Source organism: Pristis pectinata, chromosome 1 (genome assembly GCF_009764475.1).
Source record: "Pristis pectinata isolate sPriPec2 chromosome 1, sPriPec2.1.pri, whole genome shotgun sequence".
Lineage (NCBI taxonomy): Eukaryota > Metazoa > Chordata > Chondrichthyes > Rhinopristiformes > Pristidae > Pristis > Pristis pectinata.
The window spans coordinates 29,237,832-29,262,427 of record NC_067405.1 but is presented as its reverse complement, the minus strand read 5'-3'; the positions used below and the strand labels follow the sequence as shown (position 1 = coordinate 29,262,427).

Here is a 24,596-nt window from a genome sequence, read left to right as displayed (position 1 = left end):
CTCCCTGTCCCTCTTGAAACATCTAAACCCCAGAACATCCAGCAGTCATTCCTGCCCTTGCAACAGCCAAGTCTCTGTAATGGCCACCACATCATAGTTGTTTGTACTTACCCACGCTCTAAGTTCATCAGCCTTGTTCCTGATATTACTCGAATTAAAGTAGACACACTTTAGCCCATCCAACTGACTGCAATTTTGCCCTTTCAACTACCTATCCTTCCTCTGTCTTTCTACATTCTGCATCTACTTGTACACTAAATGAGCCAACCTCTGACCTATCACTCTGGTTCCCATCCCCCACCAAACTAGTTAAAACCCTCCCCAACAGTTCTAGCAAACCTGCTCACAAGAATATTGGTCCCCCTCCAGTTCCAGTGTAATCTGTCCCATTTGTACAAGTCATACCTTCCCCAGAAGAGATCCCAGTGATCAACAAATCTGAAACCTGCACCAATTTCTCAGCCACGCATTCCTCTGCCAAATCGTCCTATTCTTACCCTCACTGGCACGTGGCAAAGGCAGCAATCCAGAGATTACTACCCTTGAGGTCCTGCTTTTCAGCTTCTGACCTAACTCCCTATATTCCCTTTTCAGGACCTCATCTCTCTTCCTACTTAGGTCACGGTACATATTGGAACCAATGACATCTGCTGTTCCCCCTCCCCCTTTAGAATGCTGTGCACCCGAACAGATGTCCCTGGCACCCAGGAGGCAACATACCGTCCAGGAGTCTCTTTCATGTCCACAGAATCTCCTGTCTGCTCCCCTTACTATGGAATCCCTTATCACTACTGCCCTCCTCTTCTCCCTCCTTCCCTTCTGCTCCACACAACCAGGCTCAGTGCCAGAGACCTGGTCACTGCAGCTTTCCCCTAATAGGTTGTTTCCCCCTCCCAACAGTATCCAAAGCCGTACACTCGTTATTGAGGGGAACAGCCACAGGGGTACTCTGCACTACCTGCCTTTTCTCAGTCCTTCTCCTGACAGTCACCCAGCTACCTGCCTCCTGCAGTTTAGGAGTGACTGCCTCTCTGTAGCTCTTATTTATGTACTCCTCTCTCCTGTAGGAGCCAAAAGTCATCCAGCTGCAGTTCCAGTTCCCTAACAGTCTGTAAGGAGCTGCAACTAGATGCATCTCGTGCAGATGTAGTTATCGGACAGACTGGATGTCTCCCAGAACTCTCGCATCTCACAAGCTGAACACACCACTGACCCTGGAGCCATTCTCACTACTCTGTCTTGGGACTAAAGGGAACACTAAATCAAAGAGAAAAGAACTTACCAGACACTTGCCTTCACCTCTTCTCCTTGAAGCAAAGCCTCAGCTCCCCACTCTAACACTGGCCCACTGACACAGTGGCCGCTCCACTTATAGCTGCCTTCCCTTTATTTGCTGCTCTTTGCAAAGGTCCTGCTCCAAATCTCGCCCCAACTCTGCTCTTTTGCCTTAGTCTCTTCTCGTCAAAGCCTCTAAATTCCCACTCAAGACCACTTCAACGATAGCTGCTCCAGAAATGGCCACTCTACTAGACACTACCTCCCATTTATGGTTGGAAAAACTCCAAGCAAAATGGCGAGACACAAAAACTCACTGGGTCAGATGACTCTGCTCTCTTCCCACTGCTGCTGCTTCCCACTTACCAGTTTGCTTTGTTTCCTGTTCTACGCTCATTCATCTTTCACTAATTACACTCCAGATAGATCAGGTGTGACTAACAAGCATTTATCACTCTTGGGTGTAACCAACCACATTTGTAATTTGGATAATCTTGGTTGCCACCCTTTTGCAAACATTTTTTGTTCCATCTACTTCTTCACATCCTCTCTGAAACTTGATACACTTGTTTTCTAATTATTCCAGTTTAGCTCTACCTGAAATAATATGCCTGAAATAACAAAGAACCTCCCTTTCTCTCTACAAAAGCTGTCTGACATGCTGCATATCTCCCAATTTTTTCCTTTTAATTTGCATTTCCAGGATCTGCAGTTTTTTCTTTCCAATGCGTAACAGAATGATGAGTTTTCATCACTTGCTACTTAATATACACAAATGCACTTTGATACAATTTGACAAAGCATGTGTTGCCACTTGTTTACTATTGTTATGTTTCTCATTATATACTAGCACTTGGTCTGTGGCTGGCCTGTGATGTACCAAGAAGAGCAATGTCCAAAAAAAAGAACAGATAACTGTGCTTTGTAACCAGAGAGTCAGAGTAGGGACTGCATGAATGATTGAGCACAGGTGAAGAGGAGTGGGTGGAGATGCCAAGTAAAGCTGACTAATGGCTCACACCCTGAACTAATGAAAGATGGCAGAGATGGATATTTTTAACAGCACAGCCTTCAAAAGAAAAATGGTTACATGCACCAACAATTTCTCAGTAACCTATGAAAGGTTGAGTGAATAAACTGCTAACTTCTGTAGAGTTGTCATGCATGACATTGGTATTCTGCCAACCATCTGTGGTCAACTTATGGAAGATGTTGCTGGGCTAGATCTGCAGGTGTGATTGTTGGCATTCATGATAAAATTTTGAGCTGCATATATAGAATCTGGAGTTCAACATCCTTGAAGGTGGCAGATTTAACTGATGTCAATCTCCTGCAAATCAACAAGCATTATAAATTTCTGCCTAATAGCATGGGTGATTGTGTAATTGGCATAGATCATGTTATTCTTTTTGTTCCTTAACTGATGTCACTCTGATGCCAGAACCACAGCTTTACAAACCTGTTTTGGTAATTATTGGGTCAGTATAGTGCAGCTGGGCCCAGGATCTTACAAATTGCTAACATGAGTCCCTGAAGATACATTTTGAATAAAAACAAAATCCTGGATGTCCTCTACTCAGCGAATTGGATGGTGTGTGTGAAAATAGAAACAGATCTAATATTTCAAATCAGGATAAAATTGAAATATAACATTCATTTTAAACTTGTTTAGATCACTTTGTTAAGCTACATGTGGATTACTATGAACTGTTGGTTTTTGTATTACAACAAAAGAGAAGGCATGGGAGGAGATGCAAAAAAAAAATTCTACTCTAATGACTGAGAGGTCATATCCATGAGGAAAGGTTGCACAGACAGACTCTTTGGAAGGGAAAAAAATGTAGTTTTGGTGAAGGGGTGGTAAACATTCACAGTCAAAATGTTCAAGATTGAAAAGATCTGATGAGGTAATCGTGAAGATGCTTCAGCCTGCTGGTGAGAACAGAACTAGCAGTGATGCATATAAAATGGTTACTAATCCATCTTAAGGTCCTTTTCAAGCTGCCTGCCTTTGAGCAGCGCAACTGACCCATCCAACTTTCTCACTAACTTCCCAGTCTAGAATGCCTGCTGTGCCCTAATGTTGCCAATCTCCTTCTTGACAAATTTGCCCCACCCTGTTTTAGTCTTATTGACTTTGCCAGTGGATCAGCTATCCCTGACACCCTCTTTGTATCTCCTAAAATGTCCATTTATATGTGGTGATTTTTATTTTCTGGTTGATTGCATGGACATCACGTCCTTGATGGAAATCTGGATTGTTGGTGTTGATACCTTCCTCCTAAATGAAGTCTCATTCCTGGCAATGCATTTCACCACTGGCCCTGTGCAGACTGTCAAACTAGTCTTGCGGCTCTCATGCAAATCGCATCTTGGTCAGTCCTCCTCCATCTCCGGCAGATTGTTCTTCTTGAACCTCTCACCTTGATCCATTCCATTTGCCATATTTGAAATTATTGTTAACCATTGCTCATCCAAGTACAGTTTTTAAAAGAAATCTGGAAACCCCCATCCTCCTTCCTATTTCCATTTTTGGGAAAAGATCTCTCAATTTGCTTACAGCTAGACTTTCAAAATCTCAACCGTCTGTCCTCCATTTCCACATTTCTGCTGCTGAATCACAGTCCTGCCTCTGGTTTTCAGATTCTGGGTCCTCATTTAATTCATTATTCTCTCAGCCCAGCTGCTCTCCCAAGTAGTCAGCCCTCTGCTCCACTCCCTTAAATCCAAGCATCACAGAATAGACAACTAGTTTAGTTATTCATCTTCAGACCACATAAAGCAATATTGAATGCTGCTGTCGTCTGTTAAAGCTGCACCTTTGTATTCAGTGACAAGAATGTGGAGCACTGAGAAGACTTGTCACTATGACAGACCATCCTGTCTGTGGTCTCTACTACAACCTTCCTTTCCCTGGGCCAGACATTCCCACCAGACTGACTTAAAGTTGTATCTCTCAGGTTTTGCCTATCTTTGCATTCTGTGACCGTATTTTCCCAATCAGACCCAATGCATTCTCCCATGAAATTACTGATGGTCTTGCCTTCAACGTTCTTCTATTCAAATTCTTGCATCCCAATTTTAAGGCCCATTCCTCTCCATAGTTCTTAACATGCTATAAGTCTTCTAAATTTCTACCCATATTTTTCTCAATTCCTTGTTTTAGTCTCGCCAATTGAGTTTCCAGCCCTGCCACTATAAAAATACTTCAAAGTATTTGAGCTCTAAGTCATAAATGACATCCTGTGTGACTGTGACAAAATTAATCTATCCCTCCCTTCTAGTCTGTGTTGGCCCATTTGCAACACTGTTGACCATGCTATCCTACTCCCACTGTCACTCGCCTCTTATCCAACTGGATGGAATGACTTTCACCTGATTCCATTCTCAGCTGTTAAGTCATAGCCAGAACATCACTGTGACTAGCCTTCCTATGCCAGCATTGTTACCACTGGCATTTTCCCCCAAAGTATCATCTATCTTAGTTGCCTATACAGTAATAAAAGCAGAAAATGCTGTAAACACTCAGCAGTTCATAGACAGCATCTGTGGAAAAAGTTAATGTTTCGGGTCAAAGAACTTCATCAGACCTGAAATTTTAATTCTAATTCTTTCCACAGATGCTGCTAGTCCTGCTGAGTGTTTCCAGGATTTTCTGTTTTTATTTCAGATTTCCAACAGTTTTTTGATTTGCTAGGTTAGCTGCTTCCCCTCAATACCTTCATCTGGTACCAGTGTATGGTACCATGTGGTAGCAGATGGTTTCTACATGTATGCTAGTAATGCATTTACTTCTCAAATACTTTACTTGATCCCTACATTACCACAAGTGTAAGACTGCTTGTTGATATCCAGGACCACACCAAAACTGTCCTTATCCATTCAGGCATTTCTTAAATCCTATTTCTTTGACTTTGGGCAGCCATTCTAATATCCTTTTGGCATAGTGTCAGTTTTCTTTGGTGGAAAATGGTCATGTTAAAATATCTCATAGGATTTTTTTATGGTCTTGAAGCTGCTTTATAAGAGGAGTTGTACAATGTGGAATTAAAAAGGATTTTGGGCATATGAAGAGCAAATTGTTTGACGGGGGGGGGGGGGGTGGTGGGAGGAGAAGAGAGTAAAGTGTGGCTGAACATGTGTACCCTTCAAGAAGTAGTACAATACATGAAGCAAACAGAGATCTGGGGTTCTAGTACAAAGGCCTTTTTAAAAAGAATGACCAGTGCTACAATGAAACATCTGGAACAAATAGTTCTGTAGTGAATTTACTGGATAGACGAGGAATATTAATTTTGTCCTTTTCATAATACCTTCATTAGCACATTAGTCAGAAAGTTGTGTTGGTTCTATATTTCTTGTTTTCCTGCTATCATTGCTAAAGAACATTGCAACATTTTGCAAATTATTTTAATGGATGTAAATGTAGCACAACCGGGATCAAATTAGTCACTGCTGACTTTCCCCAATTTGCAATTGTTTGCAGGCCAATGAGAAAGCTCTTAAATTAAGCTGTTTTTTGTTTAACCTCAGGGATGCTAGTTGGCATGTTTTAAAAATCTTTTGAAGTATTTTAATTTCCAAATCTGCATACCAATATAACTAGCAAATTGTTCTGTTTTAAAATCAGTTATTTTTAAATAATTATTCACAGGTAGTTGATGTTTTTTCCAGTTTAAACCTTTGGAAATATTAACAAAAAAGGGGAAAGTGCAGATTGATTAAAACAAAGGAAATTGAACCAGAAAGCTCTTGGAATGATGTTGTAAATACTGCCTTAAGAAAAGTAACTCAAGCTGTTAGCCAAAGCAGAGATTTAGGATTCAAAGTTTATCAGGCAACTAATTTTGAAATGCAGGCCTCTACAATAATATTGGAAGAATGAAAAACCTGAGGGAAATGGTTGCTTATTGGCTGAGGTTTTATAGTAATGACGTGAAACTAAAGGGAATTTGTCATCGTTGCTCTGAAACTGATAGTAATTTCCATAATTTCACACATGTAGTGTAACAAGAGATCCTGAATTTTCTGTCTATGCACCCTCACTTGCATTCAGCTTCAAAAATAAGGGCAATCATTTGAACAAATGAATTTCAGGATGTATATGAACAATTCTCACTATAAAATGTACTGCAATTTTTTTTCCCTTTATTGCACAGTCTTGGGGTTTTGTTGGCCTATGTATATTGCATAACAAAATATCTGGTCCTAAAATAATTTTCTGTGTATTGTAATGTTTTAGTGGATTGTATTGTGAAGAAAACGGCCTGCTAGGCTTGTATCACCAAAGTTTAGAAGAATGAGAGGGGACTTGATTGAAACGTACTAGATTCTCTTGGGGTCTTGACAGGGTGTATGCGGAAGGGATGCCTCCTGTGGGAGAATCTATAACTGGAGTCGTTGTTTAAAAATAAAGGATCACCCACTTAAGACAGATGGAGCAAAATATTTTGCTCTGACAGCATGAGTCTTTGGAATTCTCTCAAAGGGCAATGAAAACAGTCTTTGAATATTCTTGATAAGCAAGGGAGTGAAAGAATGCTGCAGTCTGAAGGAAATGTGGAATTGAGGTTACAATCAGATCAGTCTTTACCTAGCTAAATAGTGGAGCAGGGTCGATGGGCTCAGTGACCTACTTCTGCTCTTAACTTATGTGTTCAACATGTAAGATGTCTTAATCATTTCTGCTATTTTGGCTATTTAAGGTGTGTGTGCTTGGTGTTAACACTTCCCTGTTTGTGAAAATTCTTTGCTGGGCTGAACTATGATGGTTGTGATCAATACACATAAGGAGAACTACTAGTTTCAGCTATGAGTAGATAAGTATGTGCTGGACTTGAATGATCCCATCATAAATCTGGATTGAGCTGAGTGACAGATGCCATTACTGAAGCCCAAATGCACTGGGATTTTCCGGCAATATGGTGGGGAATCCATGTAGCATGAGATTGGAATCCCCATTCATTTGCCAGGCAATTGGGAAGAAAAGTTATTTATTTTTACTTGCATTATTTTAATGTTTTTAAATTACTTCCTGCCATTTTTCAGTTTAACTGAGTTTCTTGTTCTTGTAATGCATTCAGAGTTTTTAAGTCTGTGTATGTCGTAGAAATTGGAAAATTTGTAAATGTTTTTTCAAAAAAAATGCCTCCCTATTTTCACAGGGGCTGAGACTCTATCCCCAATCTTTTTTAGTGTCAAACATTTATGGCATTCCAGGAGAGAGTCTCAGCAGTATACTGAGTGAGGCTTAGTTGCTGCCAAGGCAAAACTATGCATTGCCATGCAACTCCAGTTGGTCAAGAGGATGCTTGTTTGACTTTCTGCATCTGGGCTCATTAAGTCCAGACAGGGTCTGCAGGTGACAAGTCTGATTGGTAGGGCAAATGCATTTTGATTTAGCCTGTTATGATTGGCTGCTCAGCCAGTTTGCTGAGATTACAGTGAGCACATTTGGGGGGGAAAGTAGTTCTTTCATCAGCTTTTCAGTGCTTTTTCCATTGCAAGTAGGAAGTGCAATGCTTGAACTCTGACCACAAATTCTGAGTCACTTTATAAATGAGTAATTTTTAAAATTGTAGCATGCATTGTTTAACTGGAGTTACATTTGTCAAAAAACAATCGGTGTATGCATAGGGCCTGTGAACACATTTTTACTAAACACTTTAATGTTAAAGAAAATATGTACTTGTGATGTTGTAAACCAGCTAGTAATTTTACTATAATTGCACTTTTTTCAGATTTGAAGAAGACATTGGCTGTTCTCCTTGACAACATTTTGCAGCGACTTGGAAAATTGGAGTCCAAAGTGGACAACTTGATGATTTCAAATGGGACAGGAATAAACTCCACAAATGTTACTGCTACAGTGATCCCCAGCTCTGGTACTGTAGAGAAAGTTAATGTAGCAGGTGAGCATCTTATTCTGATACAGGAGGGTATTAAGCCCCTTGGATCCATGTCAGCTCCCAGAAGAGCAATCCTATCTGTTCCATTTCCCTATGGTTCTTCACCCTGTTTTGCTCATGTGCTTGTTAATTTCTCTTTGATTCTTTTTTGCCACTTACCTGCACTAAGGAATAATTATCAGTCACTAGTTAACCTTAGTATGTCTGTGGGAGATGGGAGGAAACTGGATGAAATCTATGCAATCATTGGAAGGATGTGCAGACTCCACACAGACATCACCCAAGATCGTGACCGAAACCAGGCACCTTGAGCTGTGAGGCAGCAACACTAATCACTGCACCATTGTGCTGCCCTGTTTAAGGGTTGGGGGGTGGGGGGGTGGAAAAGGCAGAGACTTTTGATGGAGACTGAATTGCCATGTGGAATGAGCTTCGCCTTGTGTTGATTTAACCATGCAGGAAATGATGTTGCCAACTACTACCTCCAAAGCTGGGAGTTTTCTGCAATTAATTTCTAAGCTGCAAACTGTAGGCTAATCCTGGAAAGCTGGGAAAGCATGTGGTCAATTACATCTTAACAACACAGAAGCAGACCTTTCATTTCCATGCCAGCTCCCAGGGAGCAATCTCATTAATCCCATTCCCCGACATTTTATTTCCCTGTACCCCTGTGACTAATTCTCTCTCATGGCCACTGACTACCCTTTAATTATTTTGGTCATTAACGTACACAATGTGGTAATTTACAGTAGGTAGTTTTGGGATGTGGGAGGAAACTAGAACCCCCAGAAGAAACCCAGATAGTCTTGGAGGGAATGTGCAAACTCTACATATGCAGCACCACAGGTCAGGATTGAACCCTGGTCCCTTGCTTTAAACACTAAAAGCTGTGCCATCATGCAGCACTTATTTTGTACAAATATTAAGTTTAGCACTTAATTTCTAAGGGTATTCAGTGACATCCATGAGGTATTGTGGCCCATTAACAACAACTCCTCCACAATCTATAACATCTGGGGCAGGCATAACTCTTGCTCAAACATGATTTTCCTTTTATAAATCCAGGATCAATTCTATTATTTACCAGACATTCTGTTATTATGATGTTCATTACACATGGTAAAACTTTTCCTTTCAGTGATGTTGAGCTAATGGGCCAGTAGCTTCCTGTTTACTTTCTTTTAAATAGTAGGATCAGATTTTCTGCCTCTCAATCCATAGGAACAATTCTAAAATTCTATAGAATTCTGGAAGATGATAGTCAGAGTGGTCAATATCCCTAAAGACACCTTCTTCAAAACTGGGATATAGATCATCAGAAGCCTGGGGTTTATTGACTTTTAATCTCATCAACTTCTCTAGTACTTTTTTTTAGAAATAGTTAATTATTTCAATACATTGTTCTCACCGGACCTTCAGTTCGCTAGTATTTCAGGCAAGTTTTTGTCATCTTCCATGAAGTTGTCAGTCACATTGATTTTCCATTTCCTCATAATTTCCTGTCTCTGTACAGCCCACATTTTCCTTTGTCTTTTTTATGTACCCATATTCCCTGCTTGTTTCTCACCCATGTACTCAATTTACTCTCATATTCTACCTTCTCTTTTCCAATTTTTTAGTCTTTCTCCTTGGCTGAGTTTTAAAATGCTCCCAATCCTCAAGCCAACTTCTCTCTGGCAATTTCATAAGTCTTTTTCTTGGCCTTAATATTCTCTAGTTACTACTTTCCGCCTGGGATGGGTAGTTTTTTGTTGTTGGGTTATTGTGCCTTAAAAGTGTATATTTTGCAATTTGTTTTTTTTAGATGCTGAGCATTCCCTGAGCACTCGTACCTCTTGTTTCCCAATCAACCACAGCCAACCTCACACTTTCATAATTTTTGGTCAGATTTAAGTCCCTAGTTTCAAATCAAACTACATTGTTTTTGAATAATATAAAATGTTATCACATTATAAACACTATTTCAAAGAGGTCTCTTTACAACAAGATAATTAATGGAACCTTTTGCATTGCACAATACCAGACCTAAAGTAGCCTTTTCCCTAGTTTGTTCAGTGTATTGATCTGGCAAATGATCTGTTCTGAGTTTGTCCTCCACCTTCTTCCTGATAATTTGACTTGTGGGAATATCTCCACTAGAACTGGCTCACTTCTACCATCACAGGCATTTGGGTATGGTTAATAAATGCTGACCTTGTCAGCGTAAAGGAATTGGGAAGAAAGATGGATAATACTTGAGGATTTACATGGCTTATTTTTGCTCCAATGTTTTCCAAGTACATTATCCTTGACAATAGAGGATGCTGGTAATGACATTGGAGAAAATGTAATCATACTTTCAATGAGTCTGGGTTTGAAGTTCATCAGTTAGGGGTACAAAAATGATACTGTGATATTTCATTATTGCTTGAAGCTTCATAAGTTAAGAAAAATTGAGTTTTCTTTGTGTCTACTGCTCATAGTTGAACAGATCATAAGTTTTAAAAATGGAAAGATGATGTAAAAATTGTTACATGGTTTTATGTTGCAGTGAACATAACTTTTAAAAAGTTAACAATATTTTTTAAACATCCTCTTATCTACATCTTAAATTTATATAGAATTGTATTTCTTTCCAACTGATGCTCCTCTTGTCCTAATCTATTCCATCAAACTTAATCTTGCAGCTACACAGTGATGGCTGCCACTATTTATGAACTATTGTTGAAGCCCATAATTTGTCAATTGCAAATTGTCATTTACTCTTATTGTACTGTTCTCTTTTTGTCCTTGCTTTTTGACTTCATTCTTCAGCAAGTGTATCTAAATTTTAGGCTGAAATAGAAATGGAATAACATGGGAGGAAAAATACAAATGCATGAGCTTTAAGTTGATGATCTAATTCCATCTGCCTACCCTGCCCCCCATACCCCCTTCAGTTCTTCCAATTGGGCTTGAATCTTCATTGTTATAGCTGCAGGTAGGCCCACAGTTCTAAGAAAAAAAACTGAAAGGTGCATAATAATCGGGGGCGGGGGGGTGGGTGGAGATGGGGGATGATGACCATAGGAAAATGAGTAAAGTGAGGGGGGGGGGGGGGGGGTGGTGGTGGGGGATGGGGATGACCATTGGAAAATGAGTAAAGTGAGGGGGGGGTAAAGTTGCTATAATTCCCTTTTGTGCTTGCTTTTGTTTTGCTGATTTCTTTCTGTATTTCTATTTCAGAAATTAAAGTATGTGCTAGGAATGTGATTTTAATCCATAACTCTCTGCTTAATGTTAGTTGTATGAACTACATTTTGACAATTCAACAAGTTACTGATGCACTTCTGTCCAAGTTAATTCAAAATTAATCTTTTGCTTTTACAGATTGTGGTATTATGATGCATATATTGCATGCTTGACCATTTAATTATCCTAATTCACTGACAATCTATTTTTTCATATGCTGGTGTCTTTACAATGGCAATAGTAATTATGACAACTATAACGTTAGAAGTGCAAAGTTAGCAGACTGTAGCTAATTGTCATAACTATTCTAAAGGTGTTACTTTGTTTTAAATAATTTCTGAATTATTTGCTTTCCTTGAATGTCAATTCTCATAGACAACAATTATCCAGACATTCTTGAGTGTAGAAAATTACTATTTTCTGTGCAGAGGTGCTGTGTCATTGTTACTAATTTTGATAATTATATTAATCTATGGAACTTTTTTAGCCCCCACCCACATCTCATTAGTTTAAATTGAGCATTTTCTTCTGTCTCCACAGATCTAATTAATGGTGCTCAGGAGCAGTGTGAATTGCCTCCTATGGATGGCTTCCCTCATTGTGAGAGCAAATTGAAGGTAATCCAAAATGTGTGGAAAATTTAGTTCTGTGTCCAGTATTATGTATTTTTAAATCGTAGATTGGTTATAACATAAGAGGCCTTTCAGCCCATGTCTGCAATGGCTTTTAACCAGAGCAGCTCTTTAATTCCACCCAACTACCCTTTCTCCCTGCAATATTTTTCCAGCATATATTTATCCAATTCCCTCTTGAAGGCCACAGTGGGACCTGCCTCCTCCACATCTGCAGGCATTGCAACCAAGATTCCAATCACAGACTGCATTTAGTTTTTCCTGATATCACTAATTCTCTTCATTTCATACCTATGACCTCCTAGTCTTTGATCCCACCAGCAAAGGGAATAATCTCTTACTAATTACTCTGTTCAGACCCCTCATCATTTTATTTACTTCCATCACATTTCTCCTCTGCCTCTTTCCCAAAGAAAACAGTCTCAGCCTCTCTATCTATAACTGTAGTCACTCGTCTCAGGAACCACTCTTGTGTATCTTGTTTGGGCCTTCTGTAATGCCTTTGAAGAATGCAACACAATACTCCAGTTGAGACTGGGCCAGTTCTTTATAAGTCCTCACCATAGCTTCCCTGCTTTTATATTCTATGCCTCAATAATAAAGCCCGGAACTGTGTATACCTTATTCTCCATTCTTCAAAATGCATCAACTGGTGTTTCTTGACATTAAGCTTCACCTGGCTTGCATCTGTCCATTCTATCAATCTGTTTATATGTTGATATAATCTATCACTATGCTCTTGGCAATAGTGCCAAGTTTTGTATCAACTGTATACTTAAAAATCGTGACTTGCATCCCTAATCCAGGATATTAATACATCAAAAAAAGCAATTGTCCCAACATCAATCCCTGAAGAAACTTTTGCCTTCCTTCAGTCCAAAAAAACAATCATACACCACCAACCCTCTTGTCTGTTACTTGGCTAACTTCCTATCTATGCTATCAATATCCCTTTTTTAACTTCAACTCTGCTGATAAGCCTGTTATGTGGCACCTTATCAAATGTGTTCAAAAATCCATGGACACCACATTGACTGTGGTACCCTCTTCAACTGTATCTGATCAAAAGGCTCTATCAGATTGGTTAGACTCAGTTTGCCATTAACAAATTCTTTAGCTTTTGGATGACTAATTCTGTTCAAGCTCAAATCTTTCCCACCAATGATATTAAACTTGCCGGCCAGTAGTTGCTGGGCTCATGTTTGCTTCCTTTTAATATTTGTTACTGTAACACTTGCTACTCTTCAGTCCTCTAATATCAGCCCCTTTCACCAGCAAACACTGGTGAATCACAATCAGTGCCCCTGTAATTTCTTCCCTTTCTCAAAATCCTAGGATGCATCCCACCAGGTCCTAGTGACTTCACCTACTTTGTTTAGCTAACTTTTCTGATAACTCTATGCTATTAGTTTTTAACATATCCAATGTCTTGACTATCTCCTTTCATTATTACTCTGGAAACATCCTCTTTCTACCTTAACAGTTCCCTCAGTATCCATGTATAAGTTACCAGTTGTCTTTAATGGGCCTTGCTCCTCCATGTACTACTCTTGTTCAACCTAAGTACCTACAGAAATGAGTGGATTTCCATTTATATTGACAGCTAATCATTTAAGCTCTTTGCCACCCTTAATTTTTACTTCCCCTTCTAATTTTTGTAATCAGCCTGGTTCTTGGTAGTATCTACAACCGTACACTTTTTGTACACAGTCCTTTTTGTTTTGTCATCCTCTTTTATCTCGTTCATCATCAAAAGTACTCTGGATTGGTTTATTCTTCCTCTGCCCATCTTAGTAGATGCCTCAACTGTATCTGAAATGTCTCCTCTTTAAAGGCATCCTTTTCCTTTATGATTTTTACCTGTTAACTTTTGGTTGCAATTTTCCTGTGCCAGTTTCACTTGGAAACATTTGGTAAATCTCTCTGTTCGCTCTAAAGGATCTTTGTATTGGTTTATTATTGTCACTTGTACCGAGGTACAGTGAAAAGCTTGTCTTACAAACCGATTGTACAGGTCAATTCATTACACCTCCTTGAAGTGTGTGTCCTGAAAAGGATGAAATATTCTAGACGTTGTCTATCCAGAGCTTTTATGAAGGATCAGTAAGACTTTTCCACTTATGAGAAGGATAATAAGGAAACTCTCTATTTGTGAAGCCCAAGAAATGTGCAGCTTGTCAATCTCCTTCAACCTCCTTCAAACTGCCTGGTGACTTTGTGCATTCTAAACTTGTTTTAGTATTCTTTACTCCACTGTTGCCTACTTGTTTCTTTAGTGCTATCCAACATTCTCACTACTTTATGCACCATTTTTCTCTCTTATATGCTCAACTGTGTTGCAGATAGGACAAGGAGGAATAGATTTCTTTTGCCATGATTGCACTGGGTGATTAGTTATAACTAATCAGTTAAAGAATTTGAAATCCTCCCCTTTGCAAACATTCCTCAAGTCACTGATCCTGCTTATCTTTCTATTTTTAACCTCACTAGCATGTAGCATTTCAACTAATCTAGAATTTATTATCTTTGACATTCTACATTTAAGCTTCCTTCCTAGTTCCTTGGTACCTGTTTCCCCATTCACTCCGTTGCCCACGCAACTTGTCCATTAGTGCAATGGTCTAGATCACTCAGCTTTTAAAGTGTTGTCACTCTCTGCAGTCTCCCATGTTGAGTACAGCCAACATCACAGCAAACAGGCAGAGGGTGCTCAGGATAAGAAATTACTTCTGCACTTGCCTACTCTTTTGGATACCCATTTCTTACCCTGATTTCCCTCTGTCCATTTTATGTTTTTGATGTTGACTATAGGATACAATTTATGAATACCACAACAATAGGATGTTGCTTGAGCAATCTGTGAAGCAATTCCCAATTTAGATACTAATCCCCAGGTGTGCAGGAAGATTTCTACCTCAACTGTTGCTACTCTATTCCCACATCCCTTCACACCTAAAAATCTACTGATGTGAACCTTAAGTACATTTTAGTAATTGGATCATCTGTTGCCCTTGGGGTTGGAAAATGGTAAAGATTCACAACTCTGAAGTCCCGGGGTGGCAGAGGAGTGAGATAATGTGCTCAACTGTGTTGCAGATAGGACAAGGAGGAATAGATTTCTTTTGCCATAATTGCACAGGGTGATCAGTTAAAACTAATTTGGTGTCATTGCACAGGTGGAAACTGATTGGAGTGACTCAGTCAAGGAATTCCAAGAAACATGAGCATGAACTTGAGTGTTCAATATTAAGAATTATTGGGACGAAGGGGGGGCAATTAAAGATGGGGTAATTTCCAAAGATGGAAGTATCGGAGGTTTTTGGAAAGTGGCAATGAAGGTGAAAGAGCCAGTAGCTTAGTGGAAGATGGGTCTTGGGAAAGATGAGCTCAGAGGGCATGAGTAAAGGTAGGAGAGAAACTAGAGAAAGACAAGGGTAAGAGTTCTACAGCACAGAAGCATGCCCTTCAGCCCAACTCATCCATGTGGACCAACATGTCTATCCGAGCTAGTCCCATTTGCCTGTGTTTGGTCTGTATCCCTCTAAACATTTATCCACATACCTGTCCAAATGTCTTTTATACCTCTACAGCTTCCTCTGGCAGATCATTCCATAATACCCACCACTCTGAAAAGAATTTGTGACCATCTGGAGGAAAATGTTAGATGTTTGATATGATCCAGGGGAAGGAATGGAGTAACAGAGACCATAGACAGGATTTTCTGTTTTCTCCTTGTCCCTGTCACTAGATACAAAGATGGAATTTTGGCAGACAACAGCAACATACAATAATGCTTTGTGTGGTCCAGCCAGATCTGACAGTGAACAGATGAATGGTCAGTGGACAACTGGTTTGAGTCTGTAAGGATTGGACTTAACAGAACTGCAAGGGAGGCTAGCTACTGAAGGAACAGCCAGACTGGAAGAGGACCCAGAATATCCAAACTGGGGACAAGCACAGGAGCAGCAGGAAGATTTGAATGCAAGACAGCTAGTTCAGATTTTGAAAGTCAAAATGTAGGCAAATCAGGAGAGATTTTACTAAAATGAGTATTGGACGAAGAGTTGGGATGTGGGTGAACAGCAATACAAGGAAGTGATTAGAGATGCCTCTACTGATTTAGCTCAAGATTGTCAAGGCCACACAAGACGGCAGGGACAAATGGGTAACTAAGAATATGGGTAAGGGAGTTTACATGGAGGGAGAAATAAAATAGCAAATAAGCAGGCATGAATTCAGAATACAGAGCCAGCTGAATTGAAATCGAGGTGGAAATCACTGATGATAATAAGTCACTCCAGTATAGAAGCTGGGGGAGAAAAATGATGAAAATCTTTATTTTGAAAAGAAATTATACTTGGGTGATGGTGAACAGCAATTTCAAACGAGCTGGAGATGGTGAGAGCCACAAGACCAAGTTGACACTGCGCACGGGGCTAGTTGTGAAATGTATGGCAAGATGGGAGGCTTCATATAGGAAGAAGCTGTCATCATCCACTATTCAGATTTCTATCAAGGACATGATGTCCACAAAAATTTTAGACAGCGAAGGCCTTTTTTTCTTGCAAATGGACATTCAGTGAAGGCTGATCCAGTGGCAAAATCAATGTTCTCAAAACTGGGTGGGTAAACTGTATGGGAAGGAGATTGGCAAGATTAGGGCCCAGTGGGCAGGCTGAACAAGAAGATCAGTTAGAAACTAGGATGGATCAGTTGTGGTTACAGTTCATGTGCAAACAGTTTGGGGCCTTCAGATGACAAAGCATGCATTAGCAATCATTTCAGATGGTGCCTGTTTCTATTCATTGTCAGTAGGGTTAACTTAGATGTTTCTATACCCCACTTTTTTCTAGACAAGAATTTTAGTCTAAAGTCTTTCTCAAGGGAGATGACCCCTCAATTGTTCTTGTGCATCTTCCTATCTTTTATGATTGTGTGTGTAAACGAACAGTTCACAGTAATCCAAGTATAGTCTAATAGAGGTTCTGTACATATAACAAATTTTACTCTTCTATTTTATCCTTCAACTGAATTCCAAATTTTATTTACTTAAACCAGAAACTTATTATTTTCTTCTAGATTTTGGGTTTTCGTTATCATATCAAGTTTCAAATCGACTTGCAATAATTTTACCATTTTCAGTGACTTGCATTTTGTTTTTATTTATGTGTCTTTAGGTTCTTGTGTTAGTAACATGTAAGATCTTGGGCCCAGCTGCATTGGACCAACCCAGCAGTTAAAGGGTAGGAAAGGTACAGAGATGCTGTTTTCCAGAGAAGAAAAATTTATTTCCACTGCTGTCACAGATCAACAGGCATGATAGGTTTGTGAAGATAGTAGGAGACAGTGATCCAGCTGAAATTTCTCTATTCAGTCTTCCAGTCTGTCCAATACTTTGCTTCAACAGATCTGTGTGTGTGTGGATATATTGGAGTTGCGACCATGAGTACCAAATAGTCTTTCAAGGGCAGCACAGCTGCAGCATCCATAACTTGACTACAGGTGGTTGGCTGAATACCAACATCATGCGTGACAATCCTCACAAGCTAATGTTAAATTGATTCACAATCTTTGGAAGTTTACCGAGCAATTATTGATACACACATCGTTTATTTAATAGTTCTGCTGTTTTTCATTAAAATTAGGATACAAGCCAGCTTTCTGATTAAACCATTTGACAGCTGTACTTGCAACTTCATACAGACAGTTCTAACTTGATGTATAGAGCAGAGATCTCAATGTTGCTACTTAGAAGACCAAGTGTGACTGGTGTATTTTTTTGTATGTTCCTGTTCCTTAGTTTATGCAGTCACATAGCCCAAATCATTTATAAAGAGTTGGATAAGGAGCAGTGTAATGTAGTTAACATATAATAATTGTGAATCCATGGTAAATATGTGACAACAGTGTGCAAGTGGATATGTGTATATTGCAGCAAGTGAGATTCTTCTGTGAATGGCAGCTCCATCCAATGTAACATACCATCCTTACCTATATTGCTGATAACACTTTTTCATTGAGAGGCTTTGCAGTTCTCCCTATGTTTGTGATATTTTGGGTTTGGAATTGATTTGTTTTTGTCACTTGTACTGATATGCAAAACTTGTCTTGCACACCGTTCATACAGATCAATTCATTACACAGTGCATTGAGATGGTACGAGGTAAAACAATACAGAATGCAGAGTAGTGTGTCACAGCTACAGAGAAACTGCAGGTAGACAACAAGGTGCAAGGTCATAAAGTAGATTGGGGTCAAGAGTCCATCTTGTCATACTAGGGAACCATTCAATAGTCTTATAACAGCAGGATATAAGTCCTTGAGCCTGATAGTACATGCATTCGGGCTTTTGTATCTTCTGCCTGATGCGAGAGGGGAAAAGAGAGGATGCCCTGGATGGGAGGGGTCTTTGATTATGCTGGCTGCTTTACCGAGGCAGCGAGAAGTGTAGACAGTCCTTGGAGGGGAGGCTGGTTTCCATGATGTGCTGAGTTGTGTCCACAACTCTCTGCAATTTCTTGCAGTCCCGGGCAGTGCAATTGCCATACCACACTGATGCATCCAGATAGGATGCTTTCCGTGGTGTATCAATAAAAGTTGGTGAGTGTCAAAGGGGACATGCCAAATTTCTTTAGCCTCCTGAGAAAGTAAGAGGCACTGGTGAACTTTCTTGGCAGTGGCATCTAATTGGTTGGACCAGGGCAGGCTATTGGTGATGTTCACTGCTAGGAACTTGAAGCTCTCTATTTACTTTCTGTACTCCAACTCATCATTATTTGAGATTTGGCCCACTACGGTGGTGGTGTCATCTACAAACTTATAGATGGAGTTAGAGCAGAATTTGGCCATGCAGTTATGAGTGTATAGGGAGTAGAGTAGGGGGCTGAGGACAGCCTTGTGGAGCACCAGTGTTGAGAATAATTGTGCCAGAGGTGCTGCCTATCCTTACTGATTGCGGTCTGTTGGTCAGGAAGTCAAGGGTCCGGTTGCAGAGGGAGGTGTTGACTCCCAGGTCTTGGAGTTTGGTGATGAGTTTGCTTGGAATTATTGTATTGAAGGCGGACCTGTAGTCAATAGTCTAACAGGGGGGGTCTTTACTGTCCAGATGCTCCAGTGATGAGTGTAGGGCCAGGGAAATATTATCCACCATAAACTTGTTTCGGCAGTAGGCAAATTGCAGTGGGTCAAGGTTTTCTGGGAAGCTGGAGTTAATGTGTGCCATGACCAGTCTCTCGAAGCAGTTCATGATGGTGGATGTTAAAGCCACTGGGTAGTAGCCATTAAGGCATGTTACCTTGTTTTTCTTTGGTTACCTGGATGATAGTGGTCTTAAAGCAGGTAGGAACCTCCGATTAAAGTAGGGATAGGTTAAAAATGCCTGCAAATACCCCTGCCAGCTAAACTGCACAGGATCAGAGGACGCAGCCAGGGACACCATCCAGGCCAGATGCTTTCTGTGGGTTCACTCTCCGGAAGACTGATCTTGCATCCTCAACAGTGACTATTTTGCAAGAATAACAGAGGGTTAGCAAGTGCCCTGTTGCATGAATTTGATTTATAAGTTAGCTCTGAAGGTTGTGCATGCTGACAAAGTAATAAACATTGTACCAAGAAAGAGAAGTAGTTGTGGGGAACATGAAAGGAAAAGTAAATCCCCAGGGCCTGAAAAGATTTACCCCAAATTGCAATGGAAGGCAAGAGAAAATTGTTGGGGCCCTGATGGAGTTATTTAAATCTTTCTGATTAGATTGAGTTTGTAAGAGAGATAACAAAATGAGGACAGTGAGGTTAATGTAGTCAAGATAGACTTCAGTAGGGCCTTTGACAGGATCCCATATGGGAAACTGGTCTAAAAGTTCAGGTCACATAGTATTTATTATATACATTAATGACTTGGATTTAAATATAATTGGTAAGTCTGCAGATGACATGAAAATTGATGGTGAGGAGGTTAGTGGTAGGCAACAGAATGATAGTGATCAGCTGGTCGACTGGACACGGGCAGATGGAATTTAATCCTAATAAGTGTGAGGTGATACATTTGGGGGGTGGGGTGGAGGATTTAATAAGGGTAGAGCAAATACCATGAATGCTAGGATTGATACGTCCAAAATACCCTAAAGATGGCGGCACAAGTATATAAGGCTGTGAAGGCGGCTTATGGGATTCTTGCTTTCATTAGCCAGGACATAAAATATAAATGCAGGAAGATCTTAGCACAGCCTTAAAATGTTGGTAAGCAGCAACTGGAATATTTAGGTCACCACACTATAGGAAGAATGTGATTGCACTAGAGAGACAACGAGGATGTTGCCTGAGATGGAATATTTCAGTTTTGAGGATAAACTGGAAAGACTAGAATTGCCAAGGCATGGTTGGCTATGAAACAAATGAGGTTAGTATAGATGGTCCACATAGACATGATGAACTGAAGGGAGTGTTTCTGTGCTGTATGACTAAGTGACAGTGTTGGATTTAAAGAAAAGTAATTCATGGTTATAGAGAAGGAAAGGCTGTACCAGCAGTATCATCTAAGGAATAGTGCTGGAAAAGATGTAACAACCACACCAGGTCTGCAGTGATCTCTGCCATTCTTTTTGATTGCAGCTGATTAATTAGGACATGATTCAGTTTGTGTGTAGGGTAAAACCTTGAAGGAAAACCAGGAACTTGCTGAGAGTTGCACAGCATCTACAATTTGCTACTGGACAATTGTAATTGAAGAATTTGAAGAGGAGGACAGTGGAATTCTAGAATGATTTACCATTCAAAAGGAGGAGGTATTAATGTTTTAGTAGATTAAAGGTGAATAAATTCACAGGGCCTGATGAGTTGTATTCCAGTCTGTTAGGGTACAAAACTATTGAGGCTCTGACAAAGTTTCAGATTTTTAGCCAATTTTGTAACTGGTTTATCACCATTCCTTTAATCCAATGGATTTCTATTTTCTAAATATCTTTGTCATGTAGTCTTTTATTCCACCCCCCCCACCCCCTGCAACCAAAAGCATTTCCTCACATTTAACTGTTTAAACTCGTGTGACTCTGATCATTTCTGCTGGGGCCCTGGTCATAGCCCATTTCAGGCAAGACACTTCCCATTGGTACAATTCCTTCCTGACATAATACTGGACACAGTCTTGTTGAACAGAATTCTTTTCCCAAATGTTTCTTTGGCCATGTGTTCACTCTCTAATCTTGGATGGGATACCAATATCACAGCTGTTGATTAAAACCTTGCATTGATGATTGAGAGCAGATTATGTTTACTGGGGGATTGGGTTTGTTCTGTTTACTTGTGTGCATGATGTACGTAATTTTCTACATTGTCAGGGAAATGCCATTGTTGTAAGTGCCCCAGAACAGCTTCACTAAATATCCAGCAAGTTCTAGAACAAAGGTCTTCAATACAACTGGGATGTTGTCTGGTCTCATCTTTGCCATTTTCATTGCTCTCAAATGTTTATCAGATATGGAGTGAATCAAATTAGCTTAAGATCTGGCTTCTGTGATCTTTGGGAATCTCAGGAGAAGCCTGGGTGGATCATTTTCTTGATGCTTCTGGCTGAAGCTGGTTGCGAATGCCTCAGCCTTTGTGCTTTTCCCTGCTGTCTTTGAACATGGGATGCTCTCTGAGCCTTCTTCCATCAACTCATTAATTGTCCATCACCATTCACAACTGGATATGATAGAACTGCAGAGCTTCAATCTGATTTGTTGGTTATGAGATCATTTAATTTTCCCTATTGCATGCAGTTTTTGCTGGTTAGTACATGTCCTGTGTTGCAGTTTTTTTTACCATCAGATGAGTGCCTCATTTTTTGGTATGTCTGGTACTACTCCCACCATGGCTTTTTGTAGCTTCATTAAAGCAGGGTTGATTTCCTGGCTTGATATGTTGTAATGACCCATGAGTTGACTAATGTGGAGCAAAAAAGTCACTTTCACTAATCCATATTTGGCTCAGACAGAAGTATTTATTCCACCTGCTGCAGGAGACAAAAGGGCCACTCACTTCAAATGCACAGTTCGCACACTCACTCTGATTTGTACCAAGCATGACATTTTTACTCACCTTTTGAAAATGATGTACAACAACTCCATTGTAGATCCTGTTATCATCTGTTAACTGATCCTGAAGCAAGAAGTTGCTTGCTAAGCCACTTCTGTCATCACTTACCCTGCATATTCATTAGGTACGTTGGAAACTTCTGCCTCTAGCCAATATCAAGCGGCCTCAAGTTTCTGTTACTATTCACATCTCTCCAGAGGCCATTTATGCCCAACATGCATGTTATTCTAAGTAACGTTCCACCTGTAACCATCTGTGTTACAGACTTCCACCTTTCCTTGCATTTCTGCAGAGATTAATCATCTTGGGAACATGCCGTGAGTCCTTTTGTCTTCCCACAGGGCCATCTATTTCAGAGGCTGGTAATTTCTACTTGTCTTCCTCTAGAAGCCAGATGTGTCACTATCTCTTGTTCTATCTATCCTCCCTGTCCCAAAGCCTTGTGTATTCTGAGAAAATAGGCATGCACTGTTGACTCTGAATATGTCAATTAATCCTTTGCTACCTACCTCTGTCAATGTCCCACTTCCACAGATTGTGATGTATATTTCAGCTGGTCCAATATGCCTCTATCTGCCAGTTTTGGGCTGTCATACCTGTTTTGAGTGTATCCAATTCATCATATTGTAGCACCACATAACATGGAACATCCTCAGTGTGAAAACTTTTGTCTCTACACTTCTACCAATGCTATTATGCACAGATGTACCTGCCACAGATGAGAGCAAGTAAGTTTATCCCTCATGCTGTTTCACACACTACCTGTCACAGACCCAGTCTGACAGTTATATCCTTCAGGACTTGATCAGTGATGGTGCTACCAAGCCATCTCAGTGATGCACATTGAGGTCCCTCAAAGTATTATTCCACATGTTGCTCAAACATGAGAGAGCACTGCTTCATCAGTTGAGAGAACATTTAGTTATAATCAGGAGAATGTTTCCTTGCCTCTGTTTGATCTGATGGTATGACACTTCATTGGATATGGAATCAATGCTGAGAACTCCCAAGTCTCTTCCTTCCTGCCTATACTCCACCATGCTGCCATCCACCCCTAGGCGAGGCTCTGAACTGCCAATGAGAGGAGATGTATGCAGGGATTGTGATGAAGGAATCTGGCACTTTATCGGTAAGTCATGATCCTGCAAGTACAACAGTGTCAGGCTGTTGTATGATCAGTCTGTGGATCAACACTCCCAGTTTAGGTGGCAGTGCCCAGAGTTAGCAAGGATGACTTGGTTGACTGGGCTGGGAGCAAATTGGCAGGCCTGAATTCCATGACTTTGTCAATTCTGAGTAGGCTGCTTTATTACAATATAATGAGGTGGATTGTTCAGCCCATTTTATAGAAAATCGGATGCTGATGGATCTTGACCGGACCAGCTAATGATGGCAGGTTTCTTTCCTCTAACTTCATTGTACATGATTGAGGTATATAAAATTGAGGGGTATGGCTAGAGTAGACTGCAGGAAACATTTCTCCATGCCAGAGACTGGTAAAACTAGAGGATATAGATTTAGGGCAAGGGGAAGAGATTTGGAGGGGATCTGAGGAGAACTTATCCCAGAGTGGTGAGTACCTGGAATACTTGAGAGATTGGTGGAAGCAGTGTTTCTGACTGCATTTAATTGCCTAGACAAGCAGTTAAATCACCTAGGCGTAGAGGGGATCAATAGGGATAGGTCCCCATTGGTCGGCATGGACATGGTCAAACACCTGTTTCCATGCTGTGGTTCTATGACTTGATGCATCTCTCTCATTCCATTAGAGGCCTCAAGATTAGTTGCACATGAATTGGCTTTAGCAAATCCGTGCCAGTTTATCCCTTATTAACCATGCTACTCCTTTTATTTCTCTTCAAATTTTACTTTAAATATTAAATTAAGACAATGATTCCCATGACAACTATGGTCTCCACCCTATCATATATTTCCATCTGTTTTCTCTATTTGCTCCCCACACACTCCCTTTGTACGACTTGAAAATGGAGGGAAAAATGCATTTTAATTTGTAATCAAGGGTCATTGATATGAAATATTGACTTTTGTTTCTCTCTCCATGGATACTGCTTGGCCTGCAAGTGCTTCCAGGTTTTCCTTTTTTGGATTTACAGTATCTGCAGGTTTTTTTTCTTGCTGTGCCAAACTTCTGTTACCTGTTAGCCAGCCAATCTTCTCTTCCTGTTGGTATGTTATCTCCTACACCATGAGCTTTTATGTTCCCTAATAACCTTTTGATGTGACATCTTATCAAAAGCTTTCTGGAGACAGAACTGTGATGCATCTATATGTGTGTATCCCTGTTAGTGAACATTCACTTATGAAAAAAATCTTCACTACAATGAAGGGTTTTATTTAATTTGTAATTTAAAAGGTTTTTTAAAATTTTATTTACAGCGTGGTAACAGACCCTTCTGGCCCAATGAGCCTGTGCCGCCCATTTTAAACCCATATTAACCTACCCGTACGTCTTTTGAATGTGGGAGGAAACTGGAGCACC

General features: G+C 40.2%; 1 protein-coding gene across 5 annotated transcripts in view; it reads left to right on the top strand.

The window, feature by feature from the left end:
• mgat5 (alpha-1,6-mannosylglycoprotein 6-beta-N-acetylglucosaminyltransferase) overlaps positions 1-24,596 on the top strand; it is a 117,010-nt gene that overhangs the window by 32,728 nt on the left and 59,686 nt on the right. For all 5 annotated transcript variants that reach the window (XM_052033299.1, XM_052033210.1, XM_052033372.1 and 2 more), the window contains 2 exons: positions 8,016-8,186; positions 11,934-12,010. In XM_052033299.1, the coding sequence (XP_051889259.1) occupies positions 8,016-8,186; positions 11,934-12,010 (248 nt within the window). The remainder of the gene's footprint in view (positions 1-8,015; positions 8,187-11,933; positions 12,011-24,596) is intronic.